This window comes from Nylanderia fulva, unplaced genomic scaffold (genome assembly GCF_048542155.1).
Source record: "Nylanderia fulva isolate GAGA-0341 unplaced genomic scaffold, ASM4854215v1 Scaffold533, whole genome shotgun sequence".
Taxonomy (NCBI): domain Eukaryota; kingdom Metazoa; phylum Arthropoda; class Insecta; order Hymenoptera; family Formicidae; genus Nylanderia; species Nylanderia fulva.
In genome coordinates this window covers 1-23,347 of record NW_028190625.1, presented here as the reverse complement: position 1 = coordinate 23,347, position 23,347 = coordinate 1, and the positions used below count along the sequence as shown (strand labels likewise).

Below are 23,347 nucleotides of genomic sequence, written 5' to 3'. Positions count from 1 at the left end.
AGCCGAGTGTGACTCCGCATGATCAGCCGATTTACGATCCGCACATGTTGGCTACGATATTTTGTGTGACTGGTGCGTGGAAAGAGCCCTTTCTAAAATCCCATCAAAGAACGACTTTCCGCGCGCCGGTTGCACAATAACTTTTTTTTCTTTCTAACTCTCTTTTTGCTGTCACTATCGTAATCAACCTTAAAAAGATTATAATATTTTATACAACAAATTAATATTATAACATTACTATTCTTATTGCTCATAACACAATATATCTTTTTTTAATTATATTTTTCAATAAAAACTTTTATTACCCTGAATGATATTTTAGAAGTAGTTTCTTCTTACTTGAGATATTTTCTTATATCTGGAGAGACATGCTAAAGTCATTATATATTATATCTATCTTCACAAAAATTCTATCAATAAACGTAAAATAACTTGATACTTTTGACAAATGTAATATATCGAGTGCAGTATACCTAAAAGTTACCACAATCAAATAATTCAGTATAATTTTCTTATACAATACACATTGTGACGTGACGCTTTTGGAGCGCCGTCACAAGGGCGAAAAGCCCGATCAGGTAGGCCGCGGAGATCTGGAGCGCCCCTCGTTTCGGGGAGGGTGCGATCCGTCGTTTTTCCGTGTTCCGTTTTACCGTATTTCTTGCGAGAATCGCAGTTGCACGCAGCATCGGCCTGTCGATGCGCGTGCGACCCGATTTGTAGGTAGAGCGACAAGGACGGCTCGAGAGAGCAGCCGGAGAGAGACATGTGAAGCAAGAGAGAGAGGGAGGATGCCGGAGTGCCGCAGCAAGAGAGAGAAGGAGGATGCCGGAATACCGCAGCGCGAAAGGAGGATGGAGCGAGCGTAGGAGAGAGAGAGCGCGGGACCTCGCGCAGTTAAGTATCAAGTATCCGTAATTTACTTTGATATATCTCGCGCAGAATTTAGGCGTTGAAAACATTATAGATACCGAGAGGACTCCGGGAGCCAAATCAACCACAGGGCCGATCCTGAAGAGGGACTACGGAGGGCCCGGCCAGCCTCCCGCTTGTTCCCGAAGGAGAGATGCCGCGGGAAGAAACCCGGAGGAAAATCCTCTCAAACAGCGATACGTTACCGTCGTAAGAATTACCTCAGCTAAAGGGGGAGGCGGGGGGAGACCTTAGAGCCCCCGCCATCGACCCTATCATCGAGGGAATGCGCAAAAGATCGGCGCGAAAAAGAAGGTACCGAGACGCGCGAGGCCCGGCTCTCCACTGTTCGGTGTGCCTTAAGACCAGAGAGGGTGACTCCAGGACTCCGAAACGTGCGACCCGAGGACTCGACTTCGCCGCCAGAAACTGTAAGCCGCCTCTCGAATAGTCGTAGATCCAGTGTTGGTTGGTACCGTAGATATTGATCGTGTATCGTGATTACCGTGAGTACCGCACTCTCTCATTTTTCGTATCGTTTTGTGTGTGAGAGAGCGGTCTCTCTCTTTTGTTTTTCGGAGTATCGTATCGCGGGGCCAGCCGACTTTGCGTTTCGCGAAGCGAGGCCTCTCCGAAAAGTGCCGCCGACAGTCTATCGTCTCGAAAATAATTATTATAGATTCGGGTCACCAAGATAGTCAGAGTCACGTTTTTTCTATAAGCTCGATTATTAGATTTTCGGAATTTGCGTGTAGCCGTCTCCGCGAGTTTGTTAACTATTTCATTGTTTTCGACTCGGCGAGAGAGTCGTGCGAGAGAGTCACAAAATTTCCGTCATCTAGTTGTTATATTTTTTTTGCATACCGTGTCGTGTCTCGGAGTATCGTATTGTGACCTCTGTCTATACCGCGTGCCCGCGAGAATCAGTTAAACCATCATAACGTTTACCGATTTTGTCTTTGTTTATCCCGTTCGTATACAATTGTCGCGAAATTACCTAAGATGTTTCATATTGTATAAATAATAAGAATTTTGTAGATCCATTTCGAAATACCGTTATTCGCAGATCTTTATATTATATTTTTGTTTCCCTACCGCTAGTTTATATATTACTGTTGGTTACATAATTATATTATCCAATTGTATGTATCCGATGTTAAATTGTAAATCCTAAGTGTCAAATATATATATCTGTCAAATTATAACACCACGTGTATGTCTCTCTATACCTCTCTCTCAACCCTAGACCCATCACTCCTACAGACCCGCGACTCTGTATGACTTTTGGAGAAGTGACGTTAAGTACCGTTCACAGTAGTATCGTGGCGCGTTCACATGCGCCTGGCGCCCAACTTTACCGTGAGTTAATGAACGCCCCTAAGGGCGAAGAATTAACTCTTCTGATACCGATTTTTACCGTTTTATTAGTTAAACTTGGAGAATCTTTAAATTGAACGCTCCCCTGTCCGAACTTGGCGTTTCGGCACAGGAAAAGACGTTGCAACATTTTAAAATAATCAAAAAAATAAAAAAAATATCCAAAAAAATAGACAAATTTTAGAGAGTTGACTTTGGACGGTATTCATAAGTCCAAGCTTAAACATCGTCTTAAGATTTTCTTGATTAAGATCGTCTTGTTTGTATAAGTATGACTTGAGACTTCATGTATTCATAGTTTTAATTAAAATGAGACAATCTTCATAAAGAAATAAGCACTTCCTTTTATTTAAGATTTTATTACTGAAGTTAGTGCTTAAGATGATCTGATTTACTTTCAGTAATCTTCGTAATTTTTCTGATGTATCAGCCAATGAAATATGTGTTTAAATATAGAAAAATTTAACGAGTTGTATGTCTATACCATTTATTCATGTATCAAATTATTGCAGACTCTAAAGTATTGTTAGAAAGTTTTTAGAAAAGTTGTTAGAAAGTTAGAAACTTTTCTGTAAAAGAATGTCAAGCAAAAAACATTATATAGATCCCGAAGAGAATTCTTTCTTAAAATTTTAACAAAATATTCTCCTTAAAAAAAAGTGATGCTACAACTTTGAAAGACAAAGAAGAAGCATGGAATCAAACTTGCATATATCTATTGTTACAAGGTAAGAAATCTATAAATTTTTTCTAATTAGGTATATTAAATGCTTAAAATAAAAACGTTAATTATATCTGAAGAAAATCTAATATGATATTTGCGGTAGATAGCTTCATTTTTAAGCTAGATTTTAAATACTTTTTATATTCAAAGTAATTTAATTTTTAACATTTTAAAGTGTAATAAATTATTACAGAGAAGCGTTCAATTTAGAAAATTATGGAGTAATTTAAAATCATTACAGAGAGATGTCCTTACGCAGGAAAAACATGCACGTTTATCAACAGGTGGTGGACCTGAACCTAAATCTGCGAGATTGACCCAGACATTGCCGCAATAGCACCCAATTTAATGACAATTGCACCAACATTATTTTCATCAAATTTATCAGATAAAATACTAGAAGGTAATTTCATCTTTATTTTATTTATTTATAATAAAAATTGAAAAAATAGTAACGATAAATATTTTTCAGAACGACAAAAAAGAATATTAATGATTATATTCCTGAAGAATTAATTGAAAATGTGGAGGGCATAGACTTTATTGATGATGATTTCCAAGAAGTTAATAATGATTCTATTATCACACTTCATACAAATGATAAAATAACTAATTTTATTGATATTTTCTATTAACATATGTGTTTATAAATAAGAATTTAGAATTAATGACAATGACAATTGAATGTTACAGACTCAAGCAGTGATGAGACTAATGATGCTGAAAAAGAAAATAATCCAGTAAATGCAATATTAAAAAATAATAAGGATAAATTTTATTAATATATTTATATTTATTTTTAGACACACTTCTCTCTCTCTGTGTGCGTGCGTGCGTGCGTGCGTGCGTGCGTGCGTGCGTGTTGCGTAGTATCTTAAGCATTTTAACAATTTGTATTGTACTGGTGGAACCGGCAGACCACGATTGTTAATTTTTGCTAATTCTTCTTCTTTAATTTTTGTTAATATTCCAAATAGGAGGAATCCTTATTAATCTATAGCGTCTTTTAATTGTAAATTATTATAAAAGGGTTTTAAGTCCATCACGAATGTATCGTTTTCGTACACGTTCTCTACTTGAAAATCACGATCAATCAATATTTTCAATATCATCAATTTCTTCCATTAATTCCATAATATTTAATAATAAGCTTATCTTAAAGTCATGTACGACTGACTTGAAAACATAACCTTTCTTTCTAATAAACATGTAGATCGATTCTGTAATTTAAGTGAGATCGTTCGTTTTTCGCACTTTCATCTCACGTGAGTTTATTCGTGCGATTCTGTAACGTCAAAGTGAAAATACGAAATCACTAGATTTGCTAATGTGATAATGTAAATAATTGTGGGAGAGAACTATCGATGGAGAGAACTCTGTGAATACCTCAAATAAAAAGTATCACGCCATTATTGCAAAAACTTTTTTTAACAAAAATGAATGTGACGGAGAAGCAGAAACAAATACTTATAAACTTTATGCGATCTCATCCCGATTTTGGAAGAGGCAGATTACGTTATAACCGCGAAAATAAAAAAAGAATAGTAAATGATTTTATAAATTATTTTATTATGATATAAATATTATTTTTAAAAACGATAAATAATAGAAGTAATAAATTGTAAATAAAAATTACAAGTAAATATGTGCATATTTTTTTATAGGACGAGTTATGGGAGGAAATAACATCAGATCTCAATTGTGCAGGCTGCGGTCCTCAAAAGTTGCCAAAAGAATGGGCAAAGGTAAATATACAATATATACGTTAAATAAATAATTTACTTGTTAGTTACTATTTTACATAATACTATCTTATTTTACATAATACTAATGGCAAGATTATTCTTTTTTTGTTACAGACATGGCGTGATTGGAAATCGAATTTGTTAAAACGAGTAGCCACATATAAAAGTTACTCAGCAGGCACTGGAGGAGGACCACCAAAGACTTTAGACACTAGCCCCTCCGAAGACGATTTATTAGAATTTCTAACACCTGAAGCCAGTGGAATGTCTAATATTCCTGAAGGAGGAGCTATTGGCGATAATAACTTTACTTCTCCTTACTTGACCGCTAAAAAAATGTTGACGTCACAGAATCTGCAGGATTCTCCTATCTGGCAAACCAAAGAATTCTCAACTTCGCAGAATTCACAGATCAAGAAAACTTCATGCTTCCAAAGATCTCAAGATATGACTTCCTCCTTGCATCTTAATGCTGAAGTAATGTTATTTTATTGTAGAATTTTAAAATTATTATTATATACTATAGTTTTAATATTAATTTTATCTTACAAATTTCAGGAAAATCTCTTCGATTGTGATGTAATAAATGTCAATGATACAGAGAATCTTCCAATAAATGTAAGTGCAATCATAATATATGATGTTTCTTTTGTTCACACAATGTATCTATTTCTTGCAAAGTAGTATATAAAAGTATTCTATTCTGTTTCAGATATCTTCTAATGTACTCGCTTCTATAGGAAATGTACAGATTCCAAAACAAGTACATTGCCAGAACTCCAGTACAATATCAACAAAAAACAAGAGATATTCTGATGACAGAGGTAATGAAAATTAATTACTAATGACCACTCCTTTCTTATGTGATATATCATCACTATTTCATTTTATTTAATCTTTTGACATCTATTATTGAAGAAAACTGATATTAATTATAATATTGAATTTCTTTTAGATATGGGTAACAAAAAAATTAAACAGAACTGGCAAACCACCAAAGAGTTCTTGACCTCGCAGAGTTCACAGATCCAAAAAACTTCATGCTTTCAAAGACCTCAAGATACGACTTCCTTCTTGCATCTCAATGCTGAAGTAATATTATTTTACTGTAGAATTTTAAAATTATTATTATATACTATAGAGTTTTAATATTAATTTTATCTTACAAATTTCAGGAAAATCTCTTTGACAATGACATAATAAATGATGATACAGAGAATCTTCCAATAAATGTAAGTGCAATGATAACATATATAATGTTTTTTTTCTTTACGCTGTATCTATTGTATTTCTTGCAAAGTATATGAAGGTATTTTGTTTTGTTTCAGATATCCTCCAATGTACTTGCTTCTACAGAAAATGTACAGATTCCAAAACAAGTACATTGTCACAACTCCAGCACAATGTCAACAAAAAACAAGAAATATTCTGATGACAGAGGTAACAAAAATTAATAACTATTGACGACTCTTCTCTTGTGTGATATATTAACACTATTTTATTTTATGTTATTTTATCTTTCGATGTCTATTATTGAGAAAAATTGATATTAATTATATTTAATTTTTAGATACCGGTAACAAGAAAACAAAGCAGAATGTTAAACAATTATTTGAACAGCACACCGTGGATTATTGCAGTATTCAGGAGCGATCATTACAATTGAAAGAGGAAAAATTGACTGTAGCAAGAGAAGAGTTACAATTAAAAAAAGAAACTTACCAAGAACGCAACGAACTTCTAACATCGTTGATTGAAAAGGTAGATGAATTAACGAATATAATTCGATCCGTTGCTCCGCAATATTTGGAATAAAATAAGAAAAACAAAGTACATTGATGGGAAGTTTGCACGGGAGAGTTTCATGTCTGTCATAAATATTAAAAGAATTGGTGCAATTTTTTTGTTAATTAGTTTTTATTTTACATGTTATTTTAAGTTGTAGAATTATATTATTTTTTTGTAATATCATTAGTAATTGCTTTGCCACTCTCCATTATGTAGATGGTTTAGAAAATAATTTTACTACTAATTATAAAATTACTTATTAATTACAAAATTAGTTATTCTAAAATGAATTATTTAATTTTTGCAAATTTAATTTCCAAAATCTTGATTGATGTGTAACCTGTTTAGATATATTAAAATTTACAAATAAAGTACACCATTTTTTATGTAAATAAACATATATATTTATCATACAGTTGTTTACAAATAAGATAATATACTTTCTCATTCCCACTATTAAAATAATATACAATACGTTCAATATACATCTTAATTTCTACGTAAAATATTGTACAGATTTGTTGGACAATTCAATAATAGATTTGTTTAAAAAATGTTTCAAAAGCACCTTAAAATTACTGATAAAATTACAAAAAATCTAAAAAAATACTAGTAATATAACATCGAATTAAGGATTAATTAATTAGTAAAATACCATTGAATCACTCGAGTTTGGGTTTGTTCTCCAGTTTCTTCGGCAATATTACATGGTATCGGTGGTTCAATATCCATTTCATCCAGATATATTTCATCGTTTGGAATTCTCCATTTAATTGCCATATTGTGTAGAATGCAGCAAGCATTAACAACGAGAGCTATATAACAAAATATTTCACCAATATATACAGATTGCAAAAAATAGTAAAATTATAAAATAGTGACCTTAAACTAACATATAAAATAACGTAAAAGCAAAATAAAACTTAATCATGGTTACTTTCGCGACAGATCAAAATGATTCAGATTAAAATGATCTCTACGCTATAATTATTCAAATTTTAAATTTCATTAGAACTATTATAATGAAATTTCAAGTTTGAGCAATCATAGCCACAGATTATTTTAATGTAGATCATTTTGATTCTGTTGCAAAAGCAGTTAAAAATACGAAAAAAAGTTATAAAGAAAATTATAAAACAATAAATAGAATTAAAAAGTGAAATTACCAGCAAATTGTGGAGAATAATGTAAAGCTCGTTCTTTCCGTAAGCAACGCCAGCGACCTTTTAGAATGCCGAAACATCGCTCTATAGTCACACGAGTCCGGACATGATGATCTGTATACCTTGCGCCTGGAGTTCCTTCTACTTGATTTAATTGTAGCGTCAGTAAAAAAGGTAGAAGAGGATATGCAGAATCACCTAAAATACGTACAATGTTAGTCTTTAACCAACGCTAATATTTTTGTTTGATAGATGCATAATTAAAGAAAATTATAAGTACTATAAGAGAAGTTCACTGAAGCTTGAATATAATTGAATATAATTCTTATTATGGATTTTGTAGGCTTTCCAGCAACGACACAGAGCGACAAGTGTATCGTTCTATCTTTGCTGTTCACTAGTATTGAAAGATAATAGAACGATACACTGTGTCGCTCTGTGTCATTGTTGGAAAGCCTACATTATTACAATATAATTATTTACCTATAAGCCAAGAATTTATTTCACCTTCTCTGTGCCTTTGCTCTAAATGAGCAAATACTCTCGATGATCGGAGCACTCGGGCATCGTGTGTTCGGCCACCATGGGCACTATTTACGGCAAGAATTTCGCACTTGGAATCACAAATCTGAAATTACATTATTTAGTAGTTTATTATTATTATCATTAGTATATATATGTATTATTATTATTAATATTATTATTATTATTTATTTATTGTGATACATATTCTAGCATTACACAGTATATTTATATACTTACAACCAATACATTTAATGAATGATATAACTTTCGATTGATAAATAGGTATTCCCTTTCAATTTCTGGTGGAAAAATAGCAACGTGTGTTCCATCAATTGCTCCAATAACTCCTGGAAAACCGCCGTTTCTGAAAAATCTGAAAAATAAATATTAGAATACTAAAATATTTTTATCCTTCATAATCTACTAATTAAAACTTATATTGAATGTTATATAAAATAAATAATAAAATTATAATATAAAAACTGACTAGAAATTTATATTTATTCGATCTGCATTCTACGTACATACATAAATCATATAATTATTAATTATTACCTTTGTTTGATGCTTTGAATTCTGTCAGCGGTTACTGGAAAACAAATCCAATCGTCAATAATACAATTCAATGCATTGACAGTCGCATGAAGGGAACGGCTTAATGACGTTTGAGACATACACGTAAAGAAATCTTGGCCTGTTCTTCTCTGATAGGATCCTGATGCAAAGAAGTTTAATGATGCTAGTATCTAAATAAAATAACAAGAATTGAATCAGAAAGATTAAAAAAATTATTAGGAATTTAATAGCTTTACACAAATAGAAAATTCAAAATACATTGTACCTGTAATTCATGAGATATTGCAGTTTTCCGTGATATTTGTGGCATGAATGCCACCAATTGTGCAATAAGCATACGAGTTGCATCTTTTGTCAGTCTAAAACAGAGCTGTCCACATTTTGCTCTTTTCGGCCGATTTCCGAGATTCACCGCCCAGCGACCCCCACTCGCGCTCGAGGCCTTAGCAACGCGTTGACCGATAGCCGTAACTAAGATGCACGGCGCTCCGTCTCAGGGACGATGCATCTGTAACGCGATGCCGTTCCGTACCCTTTCTTTAACTTTAAATTTAACTAAATATTTTCAATATTTTAAAATCGCGATTTTTTAATTATTATTTTTATTATTAATTATTTATTATATTTTATTTATATATGTTTATTTTTAGATTATATTTATATTTATAATAATTGTGGCAATAGATTTCCACGTCACCCATGAGGTACTATTGTTAACGCGTTTTTTTTTATAGTGGTTTCCCCTGTAGGCCTAGTCCACTTAAAAAGAAGAATTAAGAAATGAGCAAAAACGATAGAAAAATCAAAAATTAAAATTTTGTGCGACTACGCCGTTCGTACGATTCGATAACAGATGGAACATCTATTTCAATATTTGAAGTACTTATTCGCATCAACGAAGATAATGATGCATTCAAACAAGAGCGTCTGTCGGTTTTTATATATTTCATTTTTGAAAAAGAGCATTCACATAAGTAAGTCGAGCCAAACATAGAAAAAAATCGAAGACCGAAATTTCTAAGCCTCGGATAAGTCGCTACGTCTAAAATTTTAAAAACTTCTATTCCTTTTTCCGGTCGCGTTTTAAGGGAAAGTTCAGATTGTAAATCACAAAGTTCCTGTTGCAATTCTATATTTTCTCTCTCGCAGGAAGACGTTACGCTGAGACACGCTTTGGAGTAAAGAATCGGTTAAGACAAATAAATAACGGTTAAACAATTGCGTATAATCTGGCCGCGCAGACTTTGCGTGGGATCCGTCTTCCTGCGAGAGAGTGCTCAGAATTTCAAGATTTCATTGATTATTTGAAGGATGGCTGATGGAAGTAAGCAGAACTACGAACAGAGGTATGATAGAATATGGGAAGATATTTTCTTCGTTTTTGTTCGCAATCGAACAACTTGTGTTCTCTGTGGTTACGAGCCGTCTGTCGTAAAAAGATACAATCTCAAAAGACATTATAGAGTCAAACATTCCGGACAATATTCTAGTTATACGTCTGAGGAAAAATTAAAAATTCTTGAAGGTTTAAAATTAGTTTATCAGGCAGATAATTCTTCTGATTTATTAATTTCTAACGCCGGTAACAATAATGCAAAAGCTTTGGCTGCATCATACGCTATTTCGTTCCTCATCGCGAAGCATTCCAAATCGTTTAGTGATGGTGAATTTATAAAAAACTGTCTCGTTGAGACAGTAAAATCCTTTGACGGTAAATTGACAGTTGACGAAGTTACGAGTATTCCGCTTAGCCATCAAACAGTAGGACGTAGAATTACTAATATTGCATTATCTATTGAAGATAGATTAAAATCTTTGTTAGCAACTTGTTCGTACTTCTCATTGTGTCTTGATGAAAGCACCGATAATCGACACGTGAGCCAGTTGAGTATTTTTATTCGAATCGTCCAAAACGATTTCTCATGTGTCGAGGAGCTATTAGACTTTGTTGCTTTGCATGATACAACTATGGGTATAGATATCTTCAGAGCTGTAGAAAAAACTCTCAATAAATTTAATTTAGATTTTACAAAATGTTCGTCTATAATAACAGATGGTGCCAAAGCGATGACAGGTTCAAAAAATGGATTCCTCGGTCAGATCAGACAGCGAGATTTAAAATTTCCGATGATTCATTGTATTATTCATCAAGAAGCGTTATGCGGGAAAACTGTTAAACTTAGTAGTGCTATGCAAACGGTAACGCAAATTGTTAATTTTATTAAAGGTGGTCATAAATTTCTTTCCCATCGCAAGTTTCAACACTTTCTCGAAGAGCATAACGCAACTTATACCGATCTCCCTTTATATTGCGAGGTCCGCTGGCTTAGTGCCGGAAAATGTTTAGAGAAATTTTTTGCAATAAGAAAAGAAATCTTCCTTTTCTTGCAAGAAATATCTGTTGCAAAATGCGACGAATATAAATTTTTTCTAGAAGATTTAGAATTTCTCAGTGAGCTCGCTTTTATTACTGATTTGACTAACTATTTAAATATTTTAAATTTGAAGCTTCAAAGACCGAATCAAGTTATTTCTCAATTAGTTAGCGCCATTGATTCTTTCCGTAGACAGTTATTATTATTTAAAAATCATATAGTGACAGATAATTTACATTTTTTCCCATCTTGTCAAGTTCTTTTCGAAGAGCATGGCAAAAGTTGCAATTTTCAGAAGCATCTCCAGTTAATCGATTCACTTATTAGTCAATTTAATACACGGTTTAGTGATTTTGAAATGTTGAGAAATGATCTTATTCTTCTCGAGAATCCTTTTACTGCGCAAATCGAAGAGCAAAATATAGAATTGCAACAGGAACTTTGTGATTTACAATCTGAACTTTCCCTTAAAACGCGACCGGAAAAAGGAATAGAAGTTTTTAAAATTTTAGACGTAGCGACTTATCCGAGGCTTAGAAATTTCGGTCTTCGATTTTTTTCTATGTTTGGCTCGACTTACTTATGTGAATGCTCTTTTTCAAAAATGAAATATATAAAAACCGACAGACGCTCTTGTTTGAATGCATCATTATCTTTGTTGATGCGAATAAGTACTTCAAATATTGAAATAGATGTTCCATCTGTTATCGAATCGTACGAACGGCGTAGTCGCACAAAATTTTAATTTTTGATTTTTCTATCGTTTTTGCTCATTTCTTAATTCTTTTTAAGTGGACTAGGCCTACAGGGGAAACCACTATAAAAAAAAACGCGTTAACAATAGTACCTCATGGGTGACGTGGAAATCTATTGCCACAATTATTATAAATATAAATATAATCTAAAAATAAACATATATAAATAAAATATAATAAATAATTAATAATAAAAATAATAATTAAAAAATCGCGATTTTAAAATATTAAAAATATTTAGTTAAATTTAAAGTTAAAGAAAGGGTACGGAACGGCATCGCGTTACAGATGCATCGTCCCTGAGACGGAGCGCCGTGCATCTTAGTTACGGCTATCGGTCAACGCGTTGCTAAGGCCTCGAGCGCGAGTGGGGGTCGCTGGGCGGTGAATCTCGGAAATCGGCCGAAAAGAGCAAAATGTGGACAGCTCTGGTCTAAAACATAAAAAGCATGTAATCACGCGCTGCAATATAAAGCTTTGTCACTACTAAAGAACTTTAAATATGAAAATTTACCTGTACAGCTTGCGAAATTGGCTATCAGACACTGAAAAAGGATCTAATGTATCTCTGAGTAACATTCGTGTAACCCTCATTATCTGATTGCGTTTCAAAGCCTCTTCATCATCCTCTTCCTCAAGTATTAAAACAGCCATGAATATTTCCATTTTTGTTACTTTTTCGGGCTTTATTATTTGTACGACACTTAACCTTAAATAGAATCTGTGGTCTCCACACGCGTCACGACGCTGTCTATAGTTTCTCTCTCTCTCTCGGATTTCACCATTCGACAAGAAATTTCTTGCCGAACAAACTCCCGTGAGATGGCACGCATTTCCACTAGGATGAAAGTTACTGAATCGCTCGAACTGCTCACTTTTAGTATTTTCATTAAATTTTAGATACAGAATCGACCCCATGATCTTATTTGATTCAAATAAGGCCATCAAGATTTGATTATAAATCTGACTAGTTTTGAAGACATGCTTAAGAAGAGAAAGGCATTATCTTAGAAGACTTTGTGCTTAAGACAGTCTTAAATATAAGAACGGAATATGGAATACCGTCCTTTATTTCAAAAAATGAGAGTTTAAATTTAAAAAGAGTTAGCTAAAATCTTTATTTCGAAAAGTCACAGTTGTTTTCCGACATATTTGCTGACCAAAAATGTCTCCCGAGTAAATCTTACAATAAAATTCTGCGCTATTAACAGAGTGTCCAATAATAATTTAATGGCACTCATTGGTCGTATATATGTATACGTATATATTCACAAATATGTTTCGGCAGTGCAGCGCGTGGCCTTATATCCTCACTCAGCGGAATTCTAACTGCGAGAAAAGACGCCGCGTAGCGGCGAAAGCACGAACGAGTGCACGACTTTACGGACGGTTTTCCGCGAGTGCTTTCGCGCGCAGTCTTGTCTGGCGGTGTAGCATATGTTACAGGCGTTTTACTATCAAAATATAATTGTGGCTTACGGAGATTCTGAACGCCTTTGAGAAGTCTGTTGTTTTTTTCCTGTTTTATCGTCAAAATGTGATGTTAGATAAACTATAAATCTATTTATTGGCTATACGGATTGCTTTTTACCTAAAATTGCTCAGAAACGTATATAGTGCTCGCAAAATTTAAAACTACACTGACTTTTTTCTTAAGGGTTTGAACGGCCAATTTCACATTTATTCGAAACATGATATGCTTTTTTATTTTTGTGCTCTCCAATCTTCAGGTTGCAAAAATATAATTTCCTAATAAATTTTTTTATAACATAATTCTATTAATTTCACAATGCAATAATCGGTTTTAACATTTTCACATGAAAAAATATGTATGTAAATATATATTTAGAAATATATGTAAATATTACATATATTTTGAAATATATGTATGTATATTTTATTTTTTTATTTGTTATTGCTTTATAATCATTACTATATTTGCAAAATATAATTTATATATATAATTTATATTATAGAATTATATGTATTTATATTAAATTTTTTTATTTGCTATTATACTTAAGTAATAACTCACTTAATAAAGTAATAACAAATAAAAAAAATGTATAATTTTATTTTATTATTATTCGACACATTTGGATAAAAAATGAGAAATTCTAGAACAAAGGAACATTTTACTTACAGACAAGTGACGCAGTTTACTAAACTTATATTTTATTAACGCTCGTATTTTCATTTCTGTGATAATAATTCTTTCTAATTTGATAATAGATTTGTAATTAGCAGAAAAGTGCGTATATAAGTACAAATATGTTAGAAGAAATTCTGCTCGAAATTTACAGTGCAAATACTCTTCTTTCTTCTGCAAGCAAAGGAAATGTTATTACTTTATCTTCTTTTTTATACTCCACATTTCACATGGTAATTTTTTAAATCAAGAATTTAATATATTCGATAAATTAACAAATATTGTTTGTAAACAAATCAATTATAAATTTCCAAAAAATTAGTGCATGCTTAGTTCAAACTCGAACATATAAAATTACGGAATATTAAAAAAGATATATTGAGATAAATAATTATAATATAATAAGAAAATATATAAATTAAGTAACAAAAAGCAAAAATTATAAATAGTGTAAAGTTTAATAATTTTATAGTTTAATATTTTAATAGTTTAATCATTTATATATATATATATAAGTTTAATAGTATATAATTAGTATATTATATGTATATATATATATATATATATATATATATATATATATATATATAAGTAGTCCCCACGGGCGGTCTCGCAGGTCACGAATTTTACCGAAATAAGTCGATCACTTCTCCGTGTCCTAAATCAAAATCTCTAAAAACTCACCTTTAAAAAAAGGTAAAAAAAGGCGACCAGTTAAGGGCACGCCATTAACAAAAATTATCCATTGCAAACCCATGTACAATAGAATTGTATGAAAAATTATCGATTATAAACCCATGTACAATCGTAACAAAAGTAATGAAATAAAAAAAAAATTGCGCCAAGTAAAAGTAGAAACTTGTAACAGTGGAAAAAAAAGTTGCAGACATATATAGAGTCGTATAATGAATCAATAAAAATTTAAATTTGCAAATGTAGAATTGTACCATAAAAAAACTTATCTTTTAAAAAAAAAGATAAACAAGATGCCAAGTCCATGCGCCATGTGAAAAAGTGTTAAACAAAAAAGTATTTTTAAGTAAAAAAATCTATCAATTGACAAAAATTTATGTTCTAAAATTAATATCTCTACAAAAAGTAATGTCCAATTATTGCGCGAATAAATAAACATTTTTATAAAAAATTAAAATTTAAAAACTTATGCAAATTTAAAATTAATATAAAATAAAAAGAAATAAAAAAATTTTAGTTAAAAAAACTGGGCGCGCTGCTAAATAATATTCTAATGATATTAAAATTAAATTGTTACTTTTAAACTCATTGCAGCGCGCCCAGTTTTTTTAACTAAAATTTTTTTATTTCTTTTTATTTTATATTAATTTTAAATTTGCATAAGTTTTTAAATTTTAATTTTTTATAAAAATGTTTATTTATTCGCGCAATAATTGGACATTACTTTTTGTAGAGATATTAATTTTAGAACATAAATTTTTGTCAATTGATAGATTTTTTTACTTAAAAATACTTTTTTGTTTAACACTTTTTCACATGGCGCATGGACTTGCCATCTTGTTTATCTTTTTTTTTAAAAGATAAGTTTTTTTATAGTACAATTCTACATTTGCAAATTTAAATTTTTATTGATTCATTATACGACTCTATATATGTCTGCAACTTTTTTTTCCACTGGTACAAGTTTCTACTTTCACTTGACGCAATTTTTTTTTTATTTCATTACTTTTGTTACGATTGTACATGGGTTTATAATCGATAATTTTTCATACAATTCTATTGTACATGGGTTTGCAATGGATAATTTTTGTTAATGGCGTGCCCTTAACTGGTCGCCTTTTTTTACCTTTTTTTAAAGGTGAGTTTTTAGAGATTATATCATTCATTTTTGTATATGATAAGCATCTTTAAATAAATAAGCAAATTTAATTTTTCTGGCATTTTCTTATTTTAGGTACATATACAGGGTGTCCGGTAACTAACGGACCAACAATTACAAATGGATTCTTTGGTCAATTTGGGAACGATTTTTCCTCAACGAAAATGTCAAAAAAGGTCATCATTTTTTACAACTTTCCAATATTTGTCATTATGTATCTTTATAACTAAGCCTCAAATTAAAATTTTATTATAGTAAACTCTATCTGAAATTAACTGAAGAATGTAATTATGTTAGACGTTTAACTCCAAAACGTTTAGTTTTCAAAAAACCCATTTTTTTCAATCGCTTATAACTCTAAAATTATTGACTTCTCAACATTTTTGCTAAGGAAAAATCGTCTCCAAATTGGCCAGAGAATCCGCCCTTAATCATTGGTCCGTTAGTTACCGGACACCCTGTATATCCAATAATTAATATACAAAATTAAATATTATTCATCACACAATTTGTATCAAAATAATATATTTTTTAAAATTTATTTTAAATTTATTTAATCATTTTTATCATTGTGATTGTAGTGGCAAGGATTTTATTGCTCAGTGTCATTGCGAGCATCTGGCCTGTATATACCATAATATATTGTGTAATACATTGGCTAAGTATGACAATATGGATTTTGATAGATTCCCATGAAATATTGGAATTTTGTCGGACTTGCAGTCATCCACCACATATGCAGCCTACTATTAAAGAACGCATTTATTCCATATTATTTGCTTCCGTTATTGGCATAGTGCACATTTTTATATATCTCAATGCTGTAGATAGCAAAACATTTTGAAAACATCTATCTTTCTATGTTATCTGCTTTTTTGAAAATATTGCAGCAAATTTATTATGGCAATATGCTTGTCCTCCTGCAGTTAAAGAGGCTTAGTACTTTAATATAATCTTTATTATTTGTATCATTTCTTTTTTCTTGGGAATTACAGCAATGCTTTTGTACTATATTGTCTTGCATCCCTCAAAAAGACAACATACTTCAAACGCACCAGTTCAAGCAATGTAACTTTGATATTTATTTACTTTAAAAAATGAGAGATAAACTATACAATATGCAATTAACCTTATCTTATGACTTTTATAAATCTTATGATAAAATCTAACTCTCTCTTAATCTTTATTATGAAAAGAATCTCGGTATTATATGAAATAATTTCATTAATTAATAGTTTAACTTTCAAAAATTTTGCAAAATAAAATAACTCATACATTGTATTTCTACCTGTGGCGATTACATCGTCACATACTTCCCTGAGATTAATAAGGAAAACACGCATACGAATACGAACACTGACATATACGAAAAGGACAAAGGCACAAGTAAATATAAATAAAATATTACAGACGAGACGAAAGACGAGTAGGACAGAAACGAAGAAATAAAAATAGATGGAAAATTCGCGAAGCCTCTCGAAGCCCAGCGAAGGGCGTTTTAGGAGGCAAGGTATAAATAGGAGATTTTTAGACAACGAGATATACCGTCTTCAATAGTCGCCGCGCACGGACGCATTACTTATTTAATCCGAGCGATATATTTAACTGTATTCACGCGTACCGTTTACACTAAAGAATATATTCAGTTAATCCAATCATTGCATAACTTTATTTAATTCCCGCATCGTTCCTCCTAAGCACACACGACGCGCGTATATAACCAAACTACCATATATATAAAAAAAAGATAGGTAAATATAAATAAATAAATATATATTTATGATATACAATAAATAAATATATATTTATATTTATATTATATATATATATATATATATATAAAATGTTGGATTTTTATTATATATATATAATTTTAAAAAATCTGCCGCCGTAATCACGGTCGACGCAACGAAATTCGGGTACGCGCTGACGGCCATCGGACCGCGCTATACGGTCGAGGTGCGCGACGTCATCATGAATCCGCCCGCGGAACGCGCGTATGAGACATTGAAATCAGAGCTGATCAAACGGCTCAGCTTGTCGCAGGAGCACAAAACCCGGAGACTCCTGGAGCACGAAGAGATCGGGGATCGCAAGCCGTCGCAGTTCTTGCGGCACCTGCGCGGCCTCGCCGGAAGTGTCGTGGGCGACCAGGTCCTGCGAACGATCTGGCTAAGTCGGCTGCCGGCGTATATTCAGCCGCATTTAGTGACGCGAACGGGAGACACGCCAGAACAATTGGCGGACATCGCGGACGCGATAATCGAGGCGACCCGGGCGCCGATATTCCAAGTGGCGGAAGCGACGAGAGCCGTGGCGCCTCAGGGGCAGAACGCAAGTGATCCCGCGTCTCTGGAGGCGAGATTCGAGGTGCGGCTGGCGCAGATGCGGCTGACGATGCAGCAGGAGATCGCGGAGCAGATGGCGGCGATTCGGCACTCAATTGAGGCGATCGGCGGTGCGCGCTACCGAGGAAGTCGCGATGACGACCGACGTCGTCCGCGTTCGCGTTCGCGTTCGCGCCCGCGCGCGCGATCGGGAGGTCGCGATCCGCCGGCCAGTGGAATGTGCTGGTATCACTGGCAATTCGGGGCGGACGCCAGACAGTGCAGGGCACCCTGCTCGATGCAGCAGGGAAACGCAGGGGCCGGTCGCTAGTGGCGGCGAGCGACTCAGGCCACGGTACGCGACGCCTGTTTGTGACCGACGCGACTTCAAAAGTGAGTTTTCTAATTGACACGGGTGCGGATCTCTGCGTGTACCCTCGGAAGATGGTTCGAGGACCACGACAGAGATCCACCTACGAACTTTCGGCCGCCAACGGCACACCGATTTTGACGTACGGAACAGAGACACTGCAGTTGAATTTCGGATTACGACGGGCATTTTCGTGGCGGTTCGTGGTCGCGGACGTCTCGAAACCGATAATCGGCGCCGATTTTCTCGCGCATTACGGACTGCTGGTGGACTTACGCGGATCGCGTTTAATCGACCAATTGACGAGTCTAACCGCGCGTGGACGTTGCATCCAATGTGATGCACCCAGCGTAAAGACAATTACGGGAGAAACGCAGTACCACCGATTACTGGAGCAGTACGCCGACATTGCGAGACCGGACGGACGTCCGGGAGGCGCGATCCATGCCACGCGGCATTACATAGAGACGACACCGGGACCGCCCGTCGCGTGCAGGCCGCGGAGACTCGCTCCGGACCGATTGGCGGCGGCGAAGCGAGAGTTTCGAAAAATGGTGGAAGCCGGGGTCGCGCGACCTTCGAATAGTTGCTGGTCGGCTTTCCTGCACATGGTGCCAAAGAAAGGCGAGGAATGGCGGCCCTGCGGAGATTACAGGGCGTTAAACGCGCGAACGATTCCTGATCGCTACCCGGTGCGACATATTCAAGATTTCGCGCGGGCTCTCGCCGGAAAGACAGTGTTTACGACGTTGGACTTGGTGCGCGCGTATCATCAGATTCCGGTCGCGGAAAAAGACGTGCCGAAAACGGCGATCACCACGCCGTTTGGCATGTACGAATTTCCGTACATGTCATTCGGATTACGCAACGCGGCGCAGACATTCCAGCGCTTCATAGACGAAGTTCTGCGCGATTTCGATTTTTGTTACGCGTACATCGATGATATCCTCGTCGCGTCATCATCGGAGGAAGAACATCGCGAACACCTGCGGATGTTGTTCGAGCGCCTTCAAGAATACGGGGTCGTCATCAACCCCGCGAAGTGCAGGTTCGGCCAGAGTAGCGTGGAATTCCTCGGATACGAGGTTTCCGAAGGAGGAACTCGCCCGCTGCCGGCGCGGGTGGAGGCGATACTGACAATGCAGTCGCCGAGGACGGCGAAGGAGCTTCGGAGATATTTGGGCATGGTGAACTTTTATAGGAGGTTCATGCCCGGGGCCGCCGAAGTATTGACGCCCCTGAACGATCTTCTACAGGGGAATATCAAAGGAAAGGCGACGATATCGTGGACGGCGCGGGCTCAACAGGCATTCGAGGCATCGAAAACCAATCTAGCCCAAGCTGCACTGTTGAGACACCCCAAGGTGAACGCGGAGCTCGCTTTGTTTACCGACGCGTCCGAACAAAGCATCGGCGCGTCGTTACAACAACGAGGCAAGGACGGCTGGGAACCCTTGGCGTTTTTCTCGAAAAGGCTAAGCCCAGCCGAAACGAAGTACAGTGCGTTCGACCGAGAGCTTTTGGCAGTTTATCTGGCGGTGAAGAACTTTCGGCACATGGTGGAAGCCCGCACGTTCGCGATATATACGGATCACAAGCCAATCATATACGCATTCCGCCAGAAGCCCGAGAAGAGCACGCCGCGACAGTTCCGCTACCTGGACTTCATCGGGCAGTTCACCACCGACATTCGACACGTAGCGGGCGTGGAAAACGTCGTGGCCGACGCGTTGTCGAGGATCGAGGAGCTCAATTCTCCCCTGGATTACGCCGCGTTGGCGGAATCGCAGGAGAAGGACGAGGAGATCGGAGAGTACCTGCGGCGAGAGTCCGGGCTGAAGCTCGAGAAAGTAGAGATTCCCGGAATCGGGAGAGCAATTTACTGCGACACGGCAACAACAACACCACGACCATTCTTGACAAGGCCTTTTCGCCGGGCCGCATTTGAACTGATTCACAATTTGGCGCATCCAGGAATAAAGGCGACGGGCAAGCTCGTGGCGCAGCGCTTCGTTTGGCCGTCGATGAGCGCCGACTGCCGAGGCTGGGCTCGAGCATGTGTGCCTTGCCAGCAATCGAAGATATCACGACACGTGTCGGCACCGCTCGGAACGGTTGCTGCGCCGTCCAGCAGGTTCGAGCATGTCCACCTGGATATCATCCTGATGCCGGTCTCGGAGGGCAAACGATATTGCCTGACGTGCGTAGACCGTTTCACACGATGGCCTGAGGCGTTCCCGTTGCGAGATCAGGAAGCGGAGACGGTCGCGAGGGCCTTCTACGGAGGGTGGATCTGCCGATTCGGGGCGCCCGTGCGGATAACCACGGACCAGGGGCGCCAGTTCGAGTCCCATCTTTTTCGGCGGCTCAGCGAGCTGACGGGCGTGCAGCAGCTGAGGACGACGGCGTACCACCCGCAGGCGAACGGAATGGTCGAGCGGTTCCATCGCCAGCTCAAGGCGGCCATCAAATGTCAGCAAGACGATCGCTGGACAGAGGTGCTGCCGACGGTGCTGCTTGGGATCCGAGCAGCGTGGAGAGACGACCTGCAGGCGACCGCAGCGGAGCTGGTGTACGGCCAGACGCTGAGGATCCCGGGGCAATTTCTGAGCCGACGGCCTACGGACAGCGAGGACGACGCTGCCGACTTCGCGAGGACGCTGCGTGAGCAGTTCGAGGAGCTACGACCGGTGGACGGTACCCGACACGGGGAGCGACGGCCGTTCATGTACAAGGACCTGGCGACGGCCGAACAGGTGTTCGTGCGACGCGAGGGGCCCAAAAAGATGCTGCAAGCGCCGTACGAGGGGCCGTACACAGTGATCAGCCGAGGCGACAAGGTCTTTGTCGTGCGTATGCACGGCAAAGAGAAAACGGTCTCAATAGACCGTCTTAAACCTGCTTACATTTTACAGCCCGAAGCAGGAGATGGCAGCTCGGCAGGGTCGGCGACACGGAGCCGAGAGGATGCGGCCGACGGACGGGCGGCACGAGACCGGGACATCGAGGTCGAGCAGCGAAACGCGCGAGAGGACGCGAGGCCGCTGCCCCGAGAGAGCCAGAGAACAACGAGAGCGGGAAGAAAGGTCCGATTCCCGAGTCGTTTCCAGGCGGGCCTGTAGCACCAGGGAGCCAGGATGTGCAGCAAACCCGTGAGAAATCACCGCGAAACGGAAATATAAAAAAAATTTTAAGTATACGGTTCGCGACTCTTTAAATTTTTTGACTAGTATTCGCGATTTCAAATTTCTTTGATTTGTGTTATCGGCGAAAATTTATGTACTATACACGGCAACAGCGACTTAAGCCGCGAAAAGCGAGAAGAAAATTTGACGCGTATCGAGAGCTTGTATATTCTGCATTTTATATTTATTCTTGTAATTTAAATGGACGAGTCTCAGACCGAGAGCGACGGGCGACGGAATAACGTTAAGCACAGCGAAAATTCTTTACGTATAGGTTGTCGGTATTCATTAGCATTTATTTATTACATCATTGTTATTTATTATTATTTATTTATTATTTATTTTTTTGTCACGTCATATTTATTCTCGACTTGGCGCTCGAATTTATAACGGCGAGCAAATGGTAACATTCGTCTCGGTCTGCCATCGGAAAGAAAAACTTGTGCGAAACAGTGCATCACGCAAACGTATCGTGCTATCGGTATAGCACTGGCGGGGGAGTACTGTGGCGATTACATCGGCACATACTTCCCTGAGATTAATAAGGAAAACACGCATACGAATACGAACACTGACATATACGAAAAGGACAAAGGCACAAGTAAATATAAATAAAATATTACAGACGAGACGAAAGACGAGTAGGACAGAAACGAAGAAATAAAAATAGATGGAAAATTCGCGAAGCCTCTCGAAGCCCAGCGAAGGGCGTTTTAGGAGGCAAGGTATAAATAGGAGATTTTTAGACAACGAGATATACCGTCTTCAATAGTCGCCGCGCACGGACGCATTACTTATTTAATCCGAGCGATATATTTAACTGTATTCACGCGTACCGTTTACACTAAAGAATATATTCAGTTAATCCAATCATTGCATAACTTTATTTAATTCCCGCATCGTTCCTCCTAAGCACACACGACGCGCGTATATAACCAAACTACCATATATATAAAAAAAAGATAGGTAAATATAAATAAATAAATATATATTTATGATATACAATAAATAAATATATATTTATATTTATATTATATATATATATATATATATAAAATGTTGGATTTTTATTATATATATATAATTTTAAAAAATCTTTTTTATATGCTATTGAATTTTAATACATACAATTTTGATTATATGTATTTTAATTGATTATATTTATAAGTATTTTTATATTATCTTAAAAAGACTGCATAGAATTATTTGTGCGACACTCTTATATGTATGTATAATTAATAGGGACCAACTACACATTTTTTTTTCCACTGAATAAAAACAATCTCAATATTAAAATTAAATTATAAAAAAGATACTGTGATATTTTATTGATGAGAAATGTACATTTATAATTGTATTAAATACAAAAATAAACATGCCATGAATTACTATATATACATATTTTCATAATTATCAAACTTAAAAATATAATATTGTTACCAAAGAAGAAAGCACTATTTAAAAACTCTAAAAGTTCATAATTTGTTAAATTAGTAATTAAATACTGCATTTTGTATAATTTTT

The 23,347-nt window shown here is 36.2% G+C and overlaps 2 protein-coding genes across 2 annotated transcripts; both read left to right on the top strand.

Moving 5' to 3' along the window:
• The first annotated feature begins 4,327 nt into the window (after positions 1-4,327).
• Positions 4,328-6,638, top strand: LOC146721175 (uncharacterized). The gene is made up of 7 exons (XM_085487326.1): positions 4,328-4,557; positions 4,678-4,758; positions 4,873-5,251; positions 5,714-5,850; positions 5,934-5,990; positions 6,087-6,198; positions 6,329-6,638. The coding sequence occupies exons 1-7, from the start codon at positions 4,450-4,452 to the stop codon at positions 6,571-6,573; spliced, it is 1,119 nt and encodes a 372-aa protein (XP_085343452.1). The 5' UTR covers positions 4,328-4,449; the 3' UTR covers positions 6,574-6,638.
• An 11,277-nt stretch (positions 6,639-17,915) lies between these two features.
• LOC146721174 (uncharacterized) lies at positions 17,916-18,599 on the top strand. Its single transcript, XM_085487325.1, has one exon. It carries the CDS (start codon positions 17,916-17,918, stop codon positions 18,597-18,599), a length of 684 nt encoding a protein of 227 aa, XP_085343451.1.
• The last annotated feature ends 4,748 nt before the right edge of the window (positions 18,600-23,347 follow it).

What these genes read in the sequence shown, in the direction of transcription:
- LOC146721175 (XM_085487326.1), top strand. Translation starts at nt 4,450, where the DNA reads ATGAATGTGACGGAGAAGCAGAAACAAATACTTATAAACTTTATGCGA. An exon ending in TGAAGTAATGTTATTTTATT is followed by an intron (nt 5,252 to 5,713) that starts GTAGAATTTTAA and finishes AATTTCTTTTAG; the next exon opens with ATATGGGTAACAAAAAAATT. An exon ending in TCTTGCATCTCAATGCTGAA is followed by an intron (nt 5,851 to 5,933) that starts GTAATATTATTT and finishes TACAAATTTCAG; the next exon opens with GAAAATCTCTTTGACAATGA.
- LOC146721174 (XM_085487325.1), top strand. Translation starts at nt 17,916, where the DNA reads ATGAATCCGCCCGCGGAACGCGCGTATGAGACATTGAAATCAGAGCTG.